Below are 20,966 nucleotides of genomic sequence, written 5' to 3' on the forward strand. Positions count from 1 at the left end.
CTTTTTCCAAGACAATATATTGACAGCCTCAAAACTCATTGATGTAGCTCAACTTATTGGTGTATTTGAGCATTTCTTGAACGGTTTCTCAATATCAACATCTGGATGTGCAAGTCTACCGATGGCGTATGAAACAAATTTAAGTGTGAACTGATTGGTAGTCTCCGTCTAGTCAGTCCATAAGAAACCATGAAATGACAAGGTGAGCAAATTCAATTCGAACGTACGTTTTGCCTCCACTTTTGTAACCCATTTCGATCTATTCGATTAACGGTTAGCTTTTCATTGTGCCATACCACTATAAACGTCGATCGCTTTTTGTAGATCCACCAACAATGAGAATGCGGTTTACAATGCAAGTGCTGGTAACATAAATGGTTCTCTCCACAATCTCTCTTGATTGAAATCGCCCAGAAGACAGAAGGTGACAGGCAGACTCCATCCAATCAATATTGACTGCAACGAAATTCGAAACAGCCGCCAGCTCTCTCTCTCTCGTTATATATGCATATCGAATACGATTTCCACTCACGACCGGAGCAGTGTCCGGACTTATCTCTCAGCTTAGAGCAGCTCCGAAAATGGAAATCGGGAGAGAAGATGAGAGCACTTTCTCCTGTTAAATCTATTATCACAAAGGTTCGCAACTTCTGATTCTGAGCGTATAGCGGGGGAAGAGAACCCTTGGCTCGAAAAGATCCGATTCGCGCTCTGGAATTTCAAACGAGTCTTAAAATATTTACAGTCCGGGAATAGGAAGGAACGTGAAAACGAGTTCGAGGGTAAACATTTCCCGACTTCCCCTGTTTACACACTTTTGATATGAGGATACGGAAACACGTACCGAGTTTACATTTAGATGAAGGTTTTTATCGCTCGTCTGATCCAGGATACGTCGGAATTGCGTACTTAAAGCGGGACGAATCATTGTCTAGGGTTCTTGAATCATCCGGAGAATTTTGTGTGTATAATAGATATGAAAATTAAATCACATCTATAAAATAGGATACGGAAGCATTTCTGCAGAGGCTCTGGTATTGATAGCGTAATGTACGGAGGAAGAATTCGTCGGGCATGTCTGAAACTGTGTCATTCTAAAGGCCGAAACTCACTACACTGACGTGATGTGATAATCATGTGGCGTCAGATATGTTGTGAATTTTGATTCGCAGAAAATCACAGTCTCTGATCTGACGTGAAATCACGTCACGTCAGTGTAGTGTGTTTCGGCCTTAAGGCAGTGGTGGTGTCCAATCTGTCGTATGTAATGGCTATTCAGGCGTACGCGAAAAAAAAAACCAAAAAACAAAAGTGGAAGAAACGAGTGAAGTAATTAAAGTCATAGCAAACTTCCTACGTACTTCTAGGATTAAAGTACACTTGGAACTTTTAGTGGTACCAAGATTTCCGGACATTTCTAGCGGTACGCAAGATCAGGCGTAGATCCAGAGGGCTAAGGGTGGCAGAGGGATATAGCCCTCTCAATAGCAGCGAATGATATGAGGAAATACGCATCACCTTGGATCCGCTTCTGTGCAAGATTTCAGGAAATTTTTATTGGTATGCAATATTTTCCAGGCATTTAAAGTGGTACACAATATTTTTTTCCGGGCATGTCTAGTGGTACGCGAGATTTCCTGACATTTCAGTTCGCACGCAAGATTTCCAGACGTTCCTAGTGGTACATAAGTTTCCGAACATTTCTAGCGGTACGAAATACTCCTACGTATATCAACGGGTAGCGTGCTCCTTTCATGCATTTCTGGATTACGTAAGCGTCATATGCACGTCTGGGAGGGGGTTAGAGCAATCATCCTATAAGCGTTAAAGATACACAACCTTATTATGTATTTATTTCGAGTACGCAAAGATCACTTCTAGCGCATTTCTGAGGAGTACGCAAGCTTTCAACTCATATCAAAAACACAGTGCAGTTATTTCTTCGTTATTTGAGAAATATTCATGATTTTTTTTGGGTTCCATAGAACAGCCTAGTATTTATCAATGTCTCCTCTTGAAACACATAATCGGAAACCTCTGTGCCACCTACCATAGTTATCCTGACAAGTACGCATTTGTATCGGGCGTTTTCTGCTGGTAATGTTTCCTTCTTACTACTAATATGGCATAGGAAAATTGCATTCCCATTCTCCAAAATCACGCGATTCCCACACAGTGGCAGAACATACTGACTACCAGTAGGTAACGGATCTTCTCGAATATGACGATACATTGCAATAAAGAAATGCAGCTGTATATAGTATAGGAAGATTTGGTCATAAAACGATTGCTGTGGCCTACCCAGAGTCGTGATCTCAATCTAATCGAGCAGTTGTAGGTCGAATCAGAACAAGTATTGAGTTCAAAAAACCCACATGTCCAAATTAAAAGACTTTATTGCTTTTTTGGCTACTCCCGCGAAAAGCCGGTAATTTCTTCATGCAAGCCTGGGCAACACCTTCTATAACAGAAAGTCTCCGCGCGAAGCTCGTGACGTCACTGAAGTCGTCCATTTCCCCTATAGTCATTGGATATACTGCATGGAATACAACAATTATCCAAATGGACGACTTCAGTGACGTCAGAGCTTTGCGCGGAGGCTTTCTGCTATAGGTGTTGGCCTGGGCCAGTTTGTAAGCTGACTGTCGGCCTTTAGCTTCGGGCTTCGTAATGCGGGATCTCATTCAGGCCTGGCCATTACTCTGGCAAAGCCGACGTAATTTCAGCCACCGTTATCGGACGTGTTGGTTGGACTTCATTCGAGCTTTCCATTCCTCATAACTGAATTGGTAGGTATCAAGACAGCAAGGTATTTATGAATCTAACATGCTCGAGGTCCCAAATTTTACAGACTTAGCAGGTGGTCGAAGAAGACCTGGGTCATGCTGGAAGCCTATATATAGACACATATATGCATGTGTTGTGAACCTAACGTGAAGTCTGTTTCCACGTAATTCTTGTTAATGTTTGCTGTTTATCATCGACCGGCCGTCAATTTGTCTATTTCCCAGTATTTCCTTATCGAAAATAGTATCATATTCATTAAATGTGATACTTGCATCAAATATCAATGGTGTGACCCAACTCTATAAAGAAAGGTTTAATCTAAACACAAACAACGTAGCATTTTAATCAAACTCCAGTTCTTATCGGTGTCACTGATGCTAGATTAATTAGTTCCGTCACACTCACCTTCGTAATGAGCTTTGAATCCCTTGTGTCCGTTCTGATGTATCGACGTTTTATAAGTGATCAGCATGCGATACCTCGTGCTTATCAGCACGTCCGGGACTTTCGTTTCGCCACAGAATTTGCCTGCAAAAAATTCAAAACAACAACAATTTGTAATTTGTTAGCATTTCTGGTCATATTGTCAACGATTAAAACCATATTTTAAGATTATAATAGCGTAATATATTTTTTCATTAGGAACAATTGTAAGGCTTGAACAACATTGAAACGTCACTGAAGGGACGAATCGAATATGAATCGGAATCACATTATGGTAATTTTTAAAGGAAATAATATTATTTTTCCACACAATCTTCAAATTTTGAAATATACATAGTTTCCGGAAAGAAAATTGGCCGCCTTTTTTATTAAATCCCTTCCTCGGAGAAATAAGAAGAATATGTGTGTGCAGCCAGTTGTGCCAAAAAAAGGCGGGTCACTCCTGCATCATCGTCGAACCGCTGATCTTTTTCAAGTGTCCGAACGTAGGGGGGAAACTCGGACTTTAGGGAGAATGTTCCGGAGCTCACCGGTCAAGTGCTTTTAGCTTTTAGTTGTAAATTGAAGCAGTGTGTGGCCTTGCGTTGTCGTTGAGAATAGTAACACGAGGAATCTACCTAGCGGACATTTTTCGGTCGATCTTCGATGATGGATTGGGCTGTCCCACAGCTAATACTGTACGAATTGTTGAAGCTATTTCCGACACCTACACGGTGATTCAGAAAAACATCGCCAAACTGAAAGGGCAATTCAGGCATACGCTAACAATCTAAAATCGCATTGGAACATAGATGCGCAAACGCCATCCGAGGCCGCTACAGGGAGCTCTTGCGACACACACTCTTAAAGCAATCCCGAACTCAGCAATAATGAAGTCGAAATTCTGACAACATAAATACGTTAGAAGCCACGCATACACTCGGGACACGCATTCCGGCATGTACCGATTCGTTACAAATCCAGCATGGACTGCATGCTTGCTGCTACTACTTAACCGTACAAGCAGCTCGTACACCTTCCTCTGAGGAATTTTTAATGAATCGGTACGTGCCGTAACGTGTGTTCTTAGTGCATATGTGTGGCCCCTAACGTATGGTGTCAGAATTTGCGACTTCAATTTATGCCTGCTGAGTTCGGGATTCCTTTAAATGTGCGTGCAGCAAAAATTCCCTGTAGTTGCTCTGGATGGCGTTTGCGCACTCATGTTCCTACGTAATTTTAGATTGCTATCGTATACCCCTGAACTCCCCTTTCAGTTTGGCGAAATTATTTTGTTTTTTTTTCAGAATCTTCGTGCACATGTTGCTATTTACTTCAATAATTACACGGAGACCCCGAATGTTTACTGCAGTGATGCTCGTCCGAGGTGGGGATCACTTCCGACCGCATTACGTTCTGTTGAAACAAAATTTGTGCAAATCATACTCTTGAGTTTTAGAGAGAGTATTTCTTCCCCTAACTGTGTTCGTTCCCCGCAGATCCTCAAACAAAAATCTCTGACAGTTTCATACCTATTTAGCTAGAAATATTATAATGACAAGTTGCGCAACGCATGTACTTTTACTCGCTCATTGTGCTACCGAGTAAAAACTTGAGTTGCTTAGATAAGACACTGCAAGCAACCAAATCACCAGCCAGTAACGTGTTAGGGGGGGCCCATCCACTAACACGTTACCCTTCCGCAATGCAACTCTGGTTTATATTTGATCCAAACATACGTACGTTAGAATTGGACCGGGGGTTAATAATGATCCATCAGGAAATCCAGAGTCAACCAACTGGAATCATGATTACAAGGAGCAACACATATGATTTAAATACAGTACTGAAATGGTGATTATCCCAATCATACCGATAAATAACTCGAAACTGACATCAAAACAAGACGAAATGCACTAATAATCACCCAGTGGTCACCCATCCCTTTCCCATTCGTAAAGAATGGCAGAGGAATACCGTGTTAAAATTGAGAGAAAAGCCCAATGATGGATGCAGTGCTATATTTAAACATCATCTTCCATTTCTTGGGTGTGTGTGTGTGTGTGGGGGGGAGAGATTCCTTATATCTCCGCACGCTTATCTTCTTTCAACCCTCCCTCTGCGAATGATCGCTGTTATGCAAATGACGTGAAAGTTTTACGTCATCACCCGGCGGTTAACAACACCATCATCATTTGCCTAATAGAATGGAACCCTCCACGGATTCGAACAAAGTCCTTTCATTTCAGTCAGGGGGGCACAGAGTACTTTATCGCCTCTCCGGGACGACTTTTCCCACCGTCATCCCGAAGTGTTCGAGGAGTTGTTGCCACGGGATGGGTCCCGAAACTGGCTCGAACCGATCCCAACCCCCACAGTAAGTTCTATTAATCAAACAGCAGATACCACGAGAAGGGGTATAGTCATCTCTCGCGCTCTCCTCCACTTTTCGAGGAGAGGATATAGTAATAAATAACCTCCACGTGTGCATAAAAGAGATGGGATTTTCCAGCTCGTGTTGGGAAAGATGATTTAATAAAACCATCAGGCCATAGATATGGTCCTCATCCTACCCCCCTTCCCCCCCCCCTATCGTATCCATTAACCATTGTTGATGCCGCTTGATGATGGAGTGAAGCTTTTCCGTGTTTGAATGGTTCGTTTTCTCACTAGATGGAATCGTATATGAATAGCAAGGAGCGGGAGAATTACCATTCCAACACTGGTGGAGATGATGTGCATAGTAAAACGGGAGCGTGGTATACCGGGGGAAAGAAAAGTGACTGGACAATTACGGGAGCGAGACCCAGGATCGATGCAAATTGATTGTATTTGTGAATAGATACATTTCGAATGGACGCGAATTTGATAGTAGAGGTTCCGTCGACAACATTTCATTGCCATGTTGAATACCAGAATGGTTGCAGGTATTACAGACTGTTCGGTGTTTTTGAAGTACCTATTTCACATAGAAAGTCATACACATCATACTCATGGTGTGTCGACATCCACGATTGTTAATGTTTATAATTCTTATTGGATGACATCAGATATTTGCGCCTCTTGTAACATTTTCCGGGACAAAATTACAATTTGAATGGGGGAACATGATCTCGAAATATACATCCAATTTACATAATATTCCAGAATCAATCACTTGAATTTATTTCAGGCAATTTCATAAGAAATTTACACTGTGGTGAGGGGCCACTTAAAGAAAGGTACTCAAAGTGAGGCAGGGATTCCCGAATTTCTACGGTTGCGGCACCCTTGTCATTTTCACAATACCTTGCGTCACCTCTGTGTGATCTCGAGACACTAAGGCCATGTGAGCATTACGGTGTGGTTGCTTTCGGGAGGAGGGGGAGGGGGGTGTTATTTATAATCTATAGCATACATGTTCAACCCGTGTCCCTCAAAGTCATGATGTTTCCCGCGACCTCAAACTGAGTTTCGTAAAACTGAACTAGCAGTAAGTACATAATCAGATTCCTCAAATGATACGAGACACATTTTCGGACCGCTTGAGTGACCCGCGACACATTTACAGATCAATTAAGTGAACTGGGGCACTATTCTAGATCATTTAGGGCCGTATTCACCGACATGGTTTGAACTATAGTCACAATTTTTTGATAAGAGATCGACACGGATTGGTTAAATTCGGGTTTTTAACCAATCTATGTTGATTTCTTATCAAAAAATTGTGACTATAGCTTAAACCATGTCGGTGAATACCGCCCTTAAGTGGCTCGAGTTACATTTCTGATTTACGAATAGCGCTACCTAGTGACGTCTTATTGTGTAATTTGCTAGAATTTTAGAATCAGAGGTAAACGAAAAACAACCAACCGGGTGTTTCATGAAGGACCCCTAACTTTAAAAATAAATAACTCGGAAACGGTAATGTGTATTTAGAAGCGTGAAACCAGTGGTATGTTTTAAAAAAAGACCGGTAATAATCGAATACAGAAACCGGGGATTTTAATTACTAATTGCTCCGATAGATGGCGCCGCAGGCGCCATCATCATAAGTGGGCTATACATAGTGGGTAATGCGAGCAGAAGCTCGTTGTATTCACATCAAAAGCGATTCAAAATTTGTTCCTTTCACACAACCCACATGTCGTAAACGAAGAATGAAATTGTCAGTGACCATCTGTAGAGTGTCACCGGAAATCGACACACAAGCTTGACAAATAGCCTATTCCATCTCGTCGAGTGTTAAAGGATTGTTGCGGTAAACGATGTCCTTCAGTGTGCCCCAAAGATAGTAGTCGCAGGGGGGTGAGGTCGGGTGAATACGGAGGCCAGTCCATGCCTTTTCCCTTAACTGTCGAATAGTTCAACGCAATAACTCTATCATCGAAGTATTCGTCCAGAAAGTCAAAAACGGCTTGTGTACGGTTTGGGCGAGACCCACCTTGCATGAATCACGCCGCGCATGGTCGATCGTCCAACGCTTGTTGAGTGGCGACAAATTATTTCAAAAGCGCAATATACCGGTCAGTCGTCGCCGTTTCTCGCAAGAAAAAGGGCCCAATGATGCCTTTGCAGGAGATTGCAGCCCAAACGGTAAATTTTGGGCAATGAATGGTCGTGCGTGAGACAAATGTGTACCCAAAATCGCCCATTGTGTCTGTTAACGACACCATCTACATGAAAATGCGCCTCGTCTGTAAACCATATTCGGCGACATCGAAACCAGAACCATCAATCATGTTGAGCAGCATCTCATTGGCAAAATCCTCTCGTTGTCTTTCAGCTCAAACTGGTATGCCGTGCCGGCATTGAATGTTGTACGGAATCATGTGCAATATTTTCCGCACGATTCTCTACGTGCTGGATGGCGTGATTCACGGATTCAGCTGCAAGTCTGCGGACAGATTTATTCGGACGACGCTCAATAACTGCAGCAAGTGTCGTTGCATTTTCAGGTGTAACGACGGAGTGGATGGGACACACATTTTCGACAAACGCATCGGCCACGTTGCTTGTCTGTTGAAATGTCTTGGATAGCTCACGGAATTGTTTTCCCATCTGCGCCTTGAAAACGTCTCCTTGTGCCACTAGTGCTGTGTTTAATCTCTGGGTGGCACTCTCCAACACAATAAACACACGTTCCTCCATGACATACATTACTTCCGCAATTCCTTTCCACTGTACGCTAATTAGCGGTCACATTTCAACGGCGAAATCTTGGACGACTGATCGTTATCGGCGTCCGAGCTCTCTTTATGGGGGGAATCTGTGATGCCGCCTGCGGCGCCATCTATCAACGAAATTCGTAACTAAAATTTTGAGGTGTCTATATCAGATTTTCTTACGGTTTTTTCAATAAACATAAACCATTGGTTTCATTATACTATCACTATTTTCAAAGCTAGAGGTCCTTCGTGAAACACCGGGCACCAAAAAACATTGTCTTGAAACAAGTATAAAAAAAATAATTTACTATTATTTTCAATTACTGCTCTCAGTGTGATGTGCCGCGGGCCACTTAAGTGGCCGGGCCGCTGTTTCAGATCATTTGAGTGGGCCTGCGGTACATTTAGAGATCACTTATGTGGCCCGTGACACGTTTTCAAACCAATGAATTGGTTGAAAACTTTCTGTGGAAAATTCACAAACCGAGAAGAGTGAAAGAGATTCACAGGACCTGGACTGGCCACGGTAGAGGGCTTAATAGAGCCACAAAGCCGAGAGGAGAGATGTGGCAAAGTATCTGGGCTGGCAACAGTGACACGAAGGGCTCACCTGAGCCACCAAGCCGAGAAGCGTAGAAACCATAGAAAAGTTGAGCTTCCTTAAACTATAGGTTTATTCTGAAACGGGCGCACTATCTGCTTTTCATGTTACGGTCAGGGTTACCGAATTTCAGCGCGTGTTGGGCAAGAAATTCCATGGTTGCGATGAGATCAACCCCCAGAAACTGCACCGCAATGCGCAAAGGCCCTTAGACGGCATCCTAAAGTGCCAGGATACAAGTTTTAGGAGTAACTGCTCTGCATTTCTAAACTTATTGTTTGCGGCACCCTTGAGAATCAGATTAAAATTTTACGTCTCTAGCGGCACTTCCGCTCACCCAGACTGATAAACTAATATACTGGCGCAACACATAATTCACTGCTCTAGAGAGCCATGGCCACCCACAAGGATGAGGATGACAGGGCTACAGCCCTTGTGCCCAGGGACGATTCCCATATTTTGTTTTTCACGATATAAACTAATTGCAGAAGGGGTAGGAAAAAGTATGACCTTTGACTCAGCTAAAGGTCCCAGCCTAGTGACCCTGCTTCAGGATGTGGGCCCCATGGTAAAGGTAGTAATTTTTAATTTATCACTCTTGAAAGAACTGCCCCACCCCCGGTCAAATAACAAAGGAACAAATGACGTCTTGTACTCGGTCATAGCCACTTGCAATATACAGGGTGTCCACTCTCATACAAATACAAATACAAGGCCATTACGGGCAAAATGCCTAACGAGGTGGCTGAGCCAATACTGCACTACTACTACTACACCATGCATGCCTCTCTTCCACATTCCTCTGCGGAACTTCTAACGAATCTGCATATGTTGGAATGCGCGTGCACGATTTGTGAACCTACCGTGAAATTTGTTTCTGTGTAATTGCTTGTTATGTGTAAGTGTTGACATCTGCCATCAATTTTTCGAACTATGAGTGAAGTGTAATGATTGAGTAATTGTACCGTTAAGGGCATGTTGCTGTCTGTGGAAAATTTTTTTTTAACAGGGAGATGTGGGCTTGCATTCGCGCCTCGAAGTCGGGAACCACAGAAAACCGAAAACCGCTGCAAAAAAAACTTCAGCCGACCACCACTGTGGTGAGACGGTGGGTTTCGAATCCTGGTTCTCGCGATGCAAAATCCGTCACTGTGACCGCTCGCCCACAAAAGCGACCACTACGAGTATAGTTGCCCAAGGGCCATTTCTTAAACCGTTCGTTTTAGAAGCAACTTTCAATTAGAAAAAATGAAATAAATGTTTAAAGTGCTGCCAACCCCGTCATCCTAAACGCCGTTAAAATGAGAAAAGAAAATTATTAAAAAGCTACGAAATTGAAATTTTCATACGGTCCGATTTGTAATTTTATACTCACTTTTATTTTGCTTTTTTTTTCTTTAATTTTAGAATTCAAATATCTCTGGGAATATTGCATTTGGAATCATGGAAATCAGGAGATACAGGGAAATAATTTTCTAATTGGCAGTTACGGGATAGAAGGAGGGAGGACCGTATAAAAATGTAAATTTCGTTACTTTTTAATAATAATAACTTTTTTTCCCCCATTTGAACGACATTTAAGATGGCATCATTTGAAACATTTCCTCCAATTGAAAGTTGTCGTTAAAACCAACGGTAGGAAACAGCCATTGGACACCCTGTATATTGCGGTCCTAACCCTTCCGTAGCGGTCCGCATATCATCTCTTGAGCCACCTTTCAGTGACTTCAGACTAACTAATACAAATACAAGGACACAACAGGCACAATGCCCAACGAGGTGGCTGAGGAAAAAGATAAAATAAAGCTGTAGGAAAAGGAGCCCATAGCGAATATGGATGCCATATATTTCAAAATTACAGCAACCCTAATAAAAAGGCAATTACAAAAACTTGAAACAGTATATTTACATGATGAAATATTATACAATGCCCGTAAAGAATACTTATGGTTGTCTTATTCTAAGTATGGATAGTTTCTCGATTTACCCACAACATGTTTATCGTATTTCTTTGTAAACGTGTTAATTGTGTTACAATTTACTACCTCCGGGGTTAAGCTATTCCATTTATTAACAACCCTATTGGAGAAAAATTCCCTGCGACACCATAACCTCGCATTGTCCCTCACCAATCGATACTGGTGTCCCCTTGTAAAAGCAGCTGATTGACGGTGAATTAATAATAAATCATGGTCCATCCTATCCATACCGTTTAAAATTTTGAACACTTCGATCATATCTTCCGACACCTGCGTTCATCCAATGTAAACATATTCAAATAATGAAGTCTCTCTTCATAACTCAAGCCTTGTGTGCCAATAAGGACACGCGTAGCTCTTCTCTGCACCCCTCCAACCAAGTTGATGTCCCTCGGTAGGTACGGTCTCCAAAACCTTACAGCGTACTCCAGTCCAGGACGAACTAAGCCTCGCAAAAGCGGAAGAAAGACTTTAGGAGAACTTTCGATTTTTTGACCACCGCTGAACAATGTTCAGAAAACCTAAGCCGCTCGTCAATGAGAATTCCCAAATCGGTGACCCTAGTTGCATCCGGGATAGTGACACCATTCAACTCGTAAGAGAACCGTGGGTTGTTCGAACCAAAATGAGCGACCATGCACTTATCAACGCTAAAAACGTCATGTTCCATTCATTTGCCCATTCTGCAATACTGTTTAAGTGGGTCTGGAGCAACTCCCTGCCGCTTTGATTCCCAACTACCCCAATCAGCTTCACGTCACCTGGGAATTTGCTAACAATCCCATCGATACCCTGATCAAGTTTATCGGAAAAAAGTGTGTAGTGTGTATTGTCTCTAGGTTAAGACCATAGACTGAAGATAATAAATGATTGAAGTAGTGAGTTTTATATTACCAAAAATTCTATTAAAACATTTAATAATGACTCATGGCATTTGAATTTTACCAAAACTTGGAACTTTAATTGAATTAAATCCGAAATGGAATCATTAAAAACTGAGACTACGTCAGAAATCCATTGAATCGTCAATTAAATATTCCAATTTTTAATTTATAAGAAGGGGAATAAGCAGAAAAGTATTCCCTTGTGAAAGGATACTGCCCCCCCCCCCTTTTCCTATACCGTTCAGAACATCCGAAAGCTGCGCAAGTGTTGACCATTCTAATCAAAAATAAAACTGCACGTGTAGATCATCATACGAAAAGCCATAATTAAAGCATTGCCAGCGAGATTCCCTAACCAGTCTTTTGACCGGAGTCACGTGACTCCGATCTTTTCTTCACATTGTAACCCATCGCGCTCTCTCTATAGCAGCGGTTCTCAACCTTTTCTGACTCGCGGAGCCCTTTTCAGTGAATAATTTCTCTGGCGGAGCCCTGTTTAACTCGAAGAGCCCTTTTTAGTATATTATTTATATGGCGGTACCCTTTAGGCGACTTTTTTTGTTTGTTCAAGACTCAAGGAGACCTTTGTCCAAAACAAAGGACCTCCACACAAGCAGACGACAGGTAAGATCGTAAAAAGTGAATTTTTCCGCACTCCACTTTATAGTAATGTGCTGCCATCTAATGTCAAATTTAAAAGTGACTCGTGTGGTGATGATGAAGTTCAAAGTAAAAAAACTATATTCTTTATTCCGCTCAGTTCCTTATAAACAAAACTCATAAACTGAACTGGAAATTCAAACTGAAAGTTCGGTTATTTTATTTGAGCATAAGGAGACGTCCAAAACGAAGAACCTCTTAATGAGCAGACGACAGACGGTTTGTTCGGTTCCCTACGAGTTAAGCTCACAAACAGAACTGCAAGTTCAAACTGCCAGTTCAGTAATTTTTTCTGGGCACAAGGAGACGCCCGAAACAAGGAACCTGGAGAGAAGCAGACGACAGAGATTCAGAGGCTTGCATCGAGCTTTTACTGAAGGGAGCATCCAGCCGCCGCGACTTCAGCGACATCAAATGCAAGGAAATCACGTGACTCGGTGAAAACAAAGTTCGTGCCTGGCAATTCGCCCATAGAATTGTACAGTTCGGTCTCTAAATATTAGGTTTCAAAGATTGAAAAAAAGGATAAAGAACTCATATAAAGGTGAAAAAAGATAAAATTATTTTATTTCATTAATACTGGAATCATTTCTTTCATCAATTCTTGAATTTTCCTTCATCAATTCTGGATTTTCTTCCATTAATTCTGGAATTTTTTCCTTCATTATTTCTTTAATTTTCATTCGTTAATTCTGGAATTATTTCCTTTATTATTTATTATTTCTTTTATTATTTCTGGAGTAACTGCTTTCATCAATTCTGGATTTGTTTCTTTCATTAATGCTGAAATTATTTTTTATTAATGCTGGAATTATTTTTTATTAATGCTGGAATTATTTCTTTCATTGATTCTGAAATTGTATCTCATTAATTCTGGAATTGTCTCTTTCATTAAGTTTTTAATTATCTATTTTTCATTAATTTTGGAATTGTCTCTTTCATTAAGTTTTTAATTATCTATTTTTCATTAATTTTGGAATTGTCTCTTTCCTACATTCTGGAATTATCTTTCATAAATTTTATTATTCATTAATTCTTTCATTAATTTTGGAATTATCACTTTTATCAATGCTGAAATTATCTCTTACATTAACTCTGGAATATTTTCTTTCATTAATGCTGAAATTATCTCTTTCATTAATTTTGGAATTATCTCATCGATTCTGAAATTATTTTTTCATTTATTGTTTTAAACTCCTATTTATGCCATAAGAAAATGACGGGGGGATCGTGTTTGTTTTCACCGAGTCACGTGATGTTACGGCGAAAGATGTTGGGGACAGTTCTCAGTATAGCCACTATATAAGGGCCCTATCCTTCTGCAGTCGCCTTAGTTCTCAGCACTGCCAAGGCGGAGACCACTGACGTGATACTCTCTCCAGTAATATAAGCTGGATGGAGGCTTGATTTATATACTGTTGTTTGGTGCTGCTATCTAATCTCGAAATTTCAGGCAACTCGTGCGATGATGATGATGTGAGAGAGAGAGAGTGGGTGTTCTTTTTGTTATTTTTTGGCATAAAATTTTTTTATGAGACGAAAATTTTGCTAACAAAATTCGTACATTTGCAATAATCGATTTTTATGTAGAAAAAAATAATTATTTCTTTCCACAAAAACATTCGGACAATATGGATGATCGAACAAATAAGTGAAAATACTGATTATGTGGTCTTCAGATAGGGTCACCAGATTCAAACCTGAAAAAAGAGGACGCCTGGTGCGAACCTTAGGTAGTGCCGTCTTAACACATGCTTCCCCTACCCCGGGCCGTGCCCGAAGGGCCTCTAGAGAAGAGGTGCCTCAGAAAAACGAGACATAGTTGAATTTTTCAGGTAGGGCCTCGAAAAAATCCCTCCGCTCGGGGGGGGGGGGCATGATGCTCTTAAGGCGATCCTGCCTGTCAGCCCCACCTTTGTGGGGGTCATGGAATTCCAGTACTTGATTCCTTTACTTCCATTAATTTACATTAATTAAACAAAAATAGCAATAAAAAATTCGAAAAATGATCAAAGTTATCGAATCGCAACGTATATTTGATAAAGAGATGATGATGATGCGCTTTAAAAGTATCACAGAAATTTATGTCCGTTCAATATGGTTCGAACCACGATGAAGTGTCAGCAGGTGGACCACGCGCTAATTATTATTAATAATTTATGAATTTTGTAAAATTAATTTAAATGCTATTCCCTCTCAATGGATCGTGTTCGATTACGATCTAGACCAGCGGTTTTCAACCATTTTTGAGACTCGCGGATCGGTACATAATTTTTCCATCGGAGCTCTATTTGACTCGAGGAGCCTTTCCTGTATATAATTTTTATGGCGGAACTCCGTAGGCCTCTTTTTTTATTTATCTGTCAAATTTACATATTTATTTTTCTTGAGTCGCCACGGAGCCCCCGGGAAGTGCACACGGAGCCCCGCCCCAAGGGCTCCACGGAGCACCGGTTGAGAACCGCTGCTCTATAGTACTATTATTACTCTATGATTAATACCCCATTTTGTCTCGGGTTCACTGAATGAAGCGATATACACCCATGTCCATAAATTAAGGATAATGCCAGCTCCGGCAAATAAAGGATCAGAAACAAAACAAACGTTACTTATTCATAAAGCCCATTTATTAAACAAAAGATAAAGAACAAAAACGATCGTGTATGTATGATACCATTCATAAAAACTACGATTTTTGCTCCCTGGAGCAATCGTAAAAAATATCTCCTTTACAAAAACTTACTATTACATGGTTGGTATGATGGTTAATACATTGTATGTCTCCCATGCGATGAAATACAGTCCGTACAACGCCTAGGCATGCTGAGTATCAAATTATCGATCTGATCTTGGGGAAGATAACTCTACTCAGCAAGCAATGCTCTCCGAAGTTCCGTAACACATGTAGGAGGTGGTTGACGTGCTGCAACTCGTCGGCCAAGCATGTCCCACACATGCTCTATCGGATTCGAGTCAGGTGAGAATGCTGGCCATTCCATACGGGTTATATCCTCAGATTCAAGGCATTCGTTTACGATGTTTGCTCGGTGAGGCATCCATAAACACAAATTCTGCGCCCATGGCACCCCTAAACAAACGTACATGTTGTTGTTCCAGAATGATGTCCCGATAAATTTGGGCTTTCATGGTTCCGGTTTGAACATACAGATCTGTTCTGGAACCCAGTATAATTCCACCCCAAACGAGCAATGCTGCACCATCGTAACGGTGTCGTTCAACGATGTTGTCTTGGTGGTAACGGGTACCTGGCGTTCTCCATACGAAAGTCCGACGTGAATCAGACTGCAAGCTAAACCTGGACTCGTCGGAAAACATCACACAAGCCCACTGTGACGATGTCCACATTGCATGTTCTCTACTCCAGGCTAATCGCTGCCGACAGTGAGTTGCCGTGAGCGGAACACATCTGACAGGCCTGCGAGCATATAGACTAATATCTCCCAAACGTCTGTACACGGTTTGCCTTGAAACTGTGGTACCCGTGGCAGCAGATAGCTGACCAGACAGGTCGGATGCTGTGCTCCGTCTGCTTCTTTTGGCAGTTACTGCCAAATACCGGTCTTCATTCTGTAACTCGGGGGCAACCTGTACTGTAACGTCTACTGACATTTCCGTTTTCTTGGAATCGTTGCCAAAGCCTAGAGATGACACTTTGGGCAATGCCAAGTTCCTCGGATACTTCCATCTGAGTACGCCCCCATTCCAGGCGGCCGATAATTCTACCACGTAAAAAATCATCCACATGCGTCCTCTGTGTCATAACTATTCGCTTATGGCACTGAGCGCCTTACAGAACTCTTGTGAACAATTTCACTTCTTTGTCACCATTCCTTATATACCCCCCTCTTACACTCTTGTCATTGTGAGTAGTCCGAAGGAGTGATTGGATCCAAACATTTCTTCAATCTCTTCTGTGTTCGAAACGTTTGTAAAGCTTACGTCGGTGATTCGTGGCTTATCTAAAATAATTTCACCTATAGTGCTTTATCCGCTAATGCCAACATCACAATGGAAATCTTATATGCATGCGCTATTAACATGGAAATTCAGAAACGAGCCGTTAATCGTACACCCGACATTATATAGCACTTGCGGATTTCCAGTGATTTGCTTTCGTACAGTGAACTCTACCGACAAAATTGAAAATACATTTTTTCCCTGCACCGAATAAAATTTTCCTTCACGACAATAACTTTTTGCAAATCACCTTCACAAATTAATGAAATTCTTCCTATTTCCATATGAATTTCCAAACTATTTACGAATTTATCGGCCACCATGTGTATAAGATTCATTGAAAGACTGGTTATTTGTGGAGATGAAGATTACAAGGAAGACAGTTCATCACTGCCCCCCCACGGGAACTCGAACCCCGGTCTCTCGCTTGCCGGACGAGTGCTCTACCATCTAGCAGATAGAATATGTCAACCTTGGAGCATATATATATTTTGAAAGGCTCCGTACATGAACGGCGGCAGCAATCAACTAATAAGTCATGAATGACAAAGGCCAAGATTGAAATATTCTATCTGCTTCCATAGTTTTGATGGTAGAGAACTCGTCCGGAAAAGGAAGATACCGGGGTCCGAGTCCCCGTGGGGGCAGACATGAATTTTCATCGTTGTAATCTTCATCACCAGTCTTTCAATGAATCTTGTATTAACAAGTGGAGAGGACATTTCTATATGCATGTGGCCATCTGTTGGCCTATGTTATTCACGAGCTATTAGTTGATTGCTGCCGCCGTCCATGTACGGAGCCTTCCAACATATATATATATGCTCCAAGGTTTTGAAATATTCTGTTCCCATAGTTTAGATCATAGTTTCCCATTTTTTGTCCCATCGCCCCCTTCGTCAGAATATTTTTTCTCCCATCGTCCCCCAACGCAATCCAACCCATAGGAACCTATGGTATACCCTTAGCTTCTAGCGCGCCCCCCTCCCGGAACATTCCATCGCCCCCAGGGGGGCGTTAACGCCCACGTTGGGAATCACTGGTTTAGATGTAGAGCACTCATCTGGCAAGCGAGGGATTGGGGTTCGAGTCCTCTTGGGGGCAGAGAAATGAATTTTCTTCCTTGTAATCTTCATCTCCACAAATAACCAGTCTTTCAATGAATCTTGTATTTATTTGAATTTTGATCGATTCCTGCGGAATGCAATTCGATAGAATAATAAATAACAATTTTTTAGGAAACTGAGATAAAATGAAAAGAATCCAAGAATCCTATGATTACTTTTAAATAAAATTTAAGAATCAGTTGAAAATTTTCAACTAAGACCTGTCTGAAAGTGAAAAGAAAAAAATTTTAACCAAAAATTTTAAAATTCAGTTCATTGATTTTGCAATCACAAGATCGACTGTAAAAAGTGTTTATTTTTTTTTTTAAATGAATATTCAACGAATAAATTCCCATCCATAAAACAACATGGTAGTTACCGATCTTCCTAATCCATCATAAATTTCATCTCGGACGAATTCTCTCCAATTTTTTAGCTCCAAAATTTGATTCCAACTCCCCCTTCCCCCATCCAGTAAAAACTCTATTATCCACGAAGAGGAGAAAAAAATTGATTTCTAATCAATTTTTTTTTGATAGAAAAATTCTATTTTTATATCATAAAGAGTGACACGTCACACTTCCCGAAAGTGGGGAAAAAAATTCTATTCAAATTTTTTTTTCCCCTTTTAAATTCAAGGTTTTTTATAAGCTAGGGAAAATTTTTTTTCCCCATCACTTTTCACTGCTCCGGACTAAAACTGATGACTAGTACCGATTCCCAATAAACTCTATTTTTTTGCCAAAAAAAAAAAGGCGAACATAATAAAGTCTGTCGAATGTCTACAACACTCTTCCGGATAAAGATAGGGACAAGGGACAATGGAAATTCCAGGGAAAAAAAAAATGGCCGAGATAGTCACCCCACGCTCACCACACACACAAATCACCGAGTACCACATCGAACTTTTCCCCTATAGTTCTTTATTTTCCTTTATCTACCAACGGGAGAAAAGTAAAAAAAAAAACGGAAAACGGGACGGAGAGAGGGGGATGGCCGTGTTGGATGATTGGATGAAGGAATGACAGGAAGTTCGTGAGATGAAAGGGAGGAAAAAAAAAAAAACGGGACGGACCCACGATTCCTGTTCTTCAATCTCATTACTGCTCTGAGGCATCCCTACCGGTGGCTTGAGCATCCGGACATTTCTCTCGCTCTCCAGGGCACCCTAACAATACAAACTATTTTTTTTTTTTCCTGTCCGTGATTCCTCCTGACGTGATCCTCCATCCAGATCTGGAAGTCGGAGGGCAATTTATTGTTTTTTTTTCGATTTCATCAGAAACCTATTATATTCCTCTTGCATTTTTTTTTTGGAAGAGTAGTCATCATCATCCGACTAACGTGATTGACGCCCCTTTGATGCCCCGGGTGGGTGTTGGTTGGCGTCTCCCTGTGGGGCAGCATGGATCTTTGATCGTGATTGACAACGTCGTCGGCTTCTGGATGAGGAAATTTTCAGTGATGGAGATGGATTTTTGAGGGACGTCACATCCGCGATTTTTTTTTTTTTGTTTTTTTTTTTAAACTGACTGCTGTCTGTGATATATTTCGGAATTCACATATTGGTTGATTTATAGCAGCGTTTCATCAACCTATCTAAACCGAAGGACGAGTAAAATGTCTGAAACAATTCGGCGGACCACTTGTGTCCAGTGGCGTAGTTACGTGCGGGGGGGGGGGCTTAGTGGGTTATAGTCCAGGGCAGAAAGTTTAGAGGGATGGAAAATTTGAGGGCGGACTGGCCAAGAAAATTAGTAGAATGGGAGAAGGGCGGTGAAATTTGTATTACTCTCAATAAATCCACCTCTGCCCAGACAGCTAGGGAGATCTATGTCAATGAGTGGGTAAAAAAAGTTATCTAGAGAGTTTACAAACAAGTGAGTGAACAAAAGTGTGACTTATAGAGCCTGCGCAAGCTTGCGAATGTCCGAAAGGCCTAGAGAGTGAAAGCATGTGAATGTCCAAAAGAGCGTGTGCAAAGGTGTAATTGATCAAACGAGTGACCCAGCAAGGAACCATGTCAGTGAGCAATCAAAAGAGTGACCTAGAGCGTGTGCAAGCATGTGAGTGACCAAAACAATGTGCAAGCATGGGAATGACTGAAAGAGTGACTTAGAGAGCGCGTGAGGATAAGAGTGATCAAGGAAGGACAGCGTAAGATAGATACCTAACATTGTCAAGTAAGGACATCATACATCCATATTTGTAAAAAAAACTTAATACGTTTTATGGGGGTGAATCATAAAGGGTTAAGAGGTATGAGACGCCACATATTTACCATTTAAAAAAAAAAGAAATGGAAAAAAAAATATCATTATATCGCAAGTTTACAAACACTATATGAAATGCTTTCCCCGAAAAGCAAAGGAACAAAATAAAAAATTCGTATTAGTTACATGACTAATGCATTCGGAATCAAAATATTTCCAGTAACTTTTGATCCATGTGTATTTAGTAACTTTTTATCCACGTATGTCCAGTTACATTTGATTCATGTATGTCCAGTTACATTTGATTCATGTATGTCCAGTTACATTTGATTCATGTATGTCCAGTTACATTTGATTCATGTATATCCAATAACTTTGATCCATGTATGTTCAGTAACGTTTGATCCATGCATGCCCAGTAACTTTGATCCATGCATGCCCAGTAACTTTTGATCCATGTGTGTTTAGTAACTTTTGATCCATGTGTGTTTAGTAACTTTTGATCCATGTGTGTTTAGTAACTTTTGATCCATGTGTGTTTAGTAACTTTTTATCCACGTATGTCCAGTTACTTTGGATCCATGTATGTCCAATAACTTTTGTCCACGTATGTCCAGTTACTTTTGATCCATGTATGTCCAATAACTTTTGATCCCTGCATGCCCAGTGACTTTTGATCCATGTGTGTTTAGTAACTTTTTATCCACGTATGTCCAGTTACTTTTGATCCATGTGTGTCCAATAACATTTGATCCATGTGTGTCCAATAACATTTGATCCATGTGTGTCCAATAACATTTGATCCATGTGTGTCCAGAAACTTTTGACAACATAGTGTACCAGTTTTTCTGACAGCTCAGTAGAACTGTCCATTACAACTACAGTATTATATATTCACTCTTCCCTAAAAAAAAAATTGTTTTAATTCCATTTTTTTTTCTAACCAGCTTATAGAAAATATTTTAATATAAAAATATGAAAAATAATCTTAAGCTTCAGTTAATCTTTCTCGAAAATAAAACACTTCTCCCAGAATTTCGGGAGAAAAAAACTCCAGAAAAAAAAAGAGCAGTTAAAAGAGGAGGGCGAAAGTAATTTAATTTATTCAAACTTTCTCAAGGGAAAAAAAAACAATATATATATATATATATATATATATATATATAAAATGAAAAAAAAAAACGCTAT

At 40.8% G+C, this 20,966-nt stretch overlaps 1 protein-coding gene across 1 annotated transcript in view; it reads right to left on the reverse strand.

The window, feature by feature from the left end:
- The window catches only part of LOC149081332 (bone morphogenetic protein 1-like), a 265,551-nt gene that overhangs the window by 41,865 nt on the left and 202,720 nt on the right, over positions 1-20,966 (reverse strand). Inside the window, exon 9 of the mRNA XM_089238168.1 lies at positions 3,193-3,315. Coding sequence (XP_089094294.1) covers positions 3,193-3,315 — 123 coding nt within the window. The remainder of the gene's footprint in view (positions 1-3,192; positions 3,316-20,966) is intronic.

Source organism: Pholcus phalangioides, unplaced genomic scaffold (assembly GCF_987345545.1).
Source record: "Pholcus phalangioides strain wild (caught in Gottingen) unplaced genomic scaffold, Ppha-v1.0 ptg000010l_1, whole genome shotgun sequence".
In the NCBI taxonomy this organism is placed as follows: Eukaryota; Metazoa; Arthropoda; class Arachnida; order Araneae; family Pholcidae; genus Pholcus; species Pholcus phalangioides.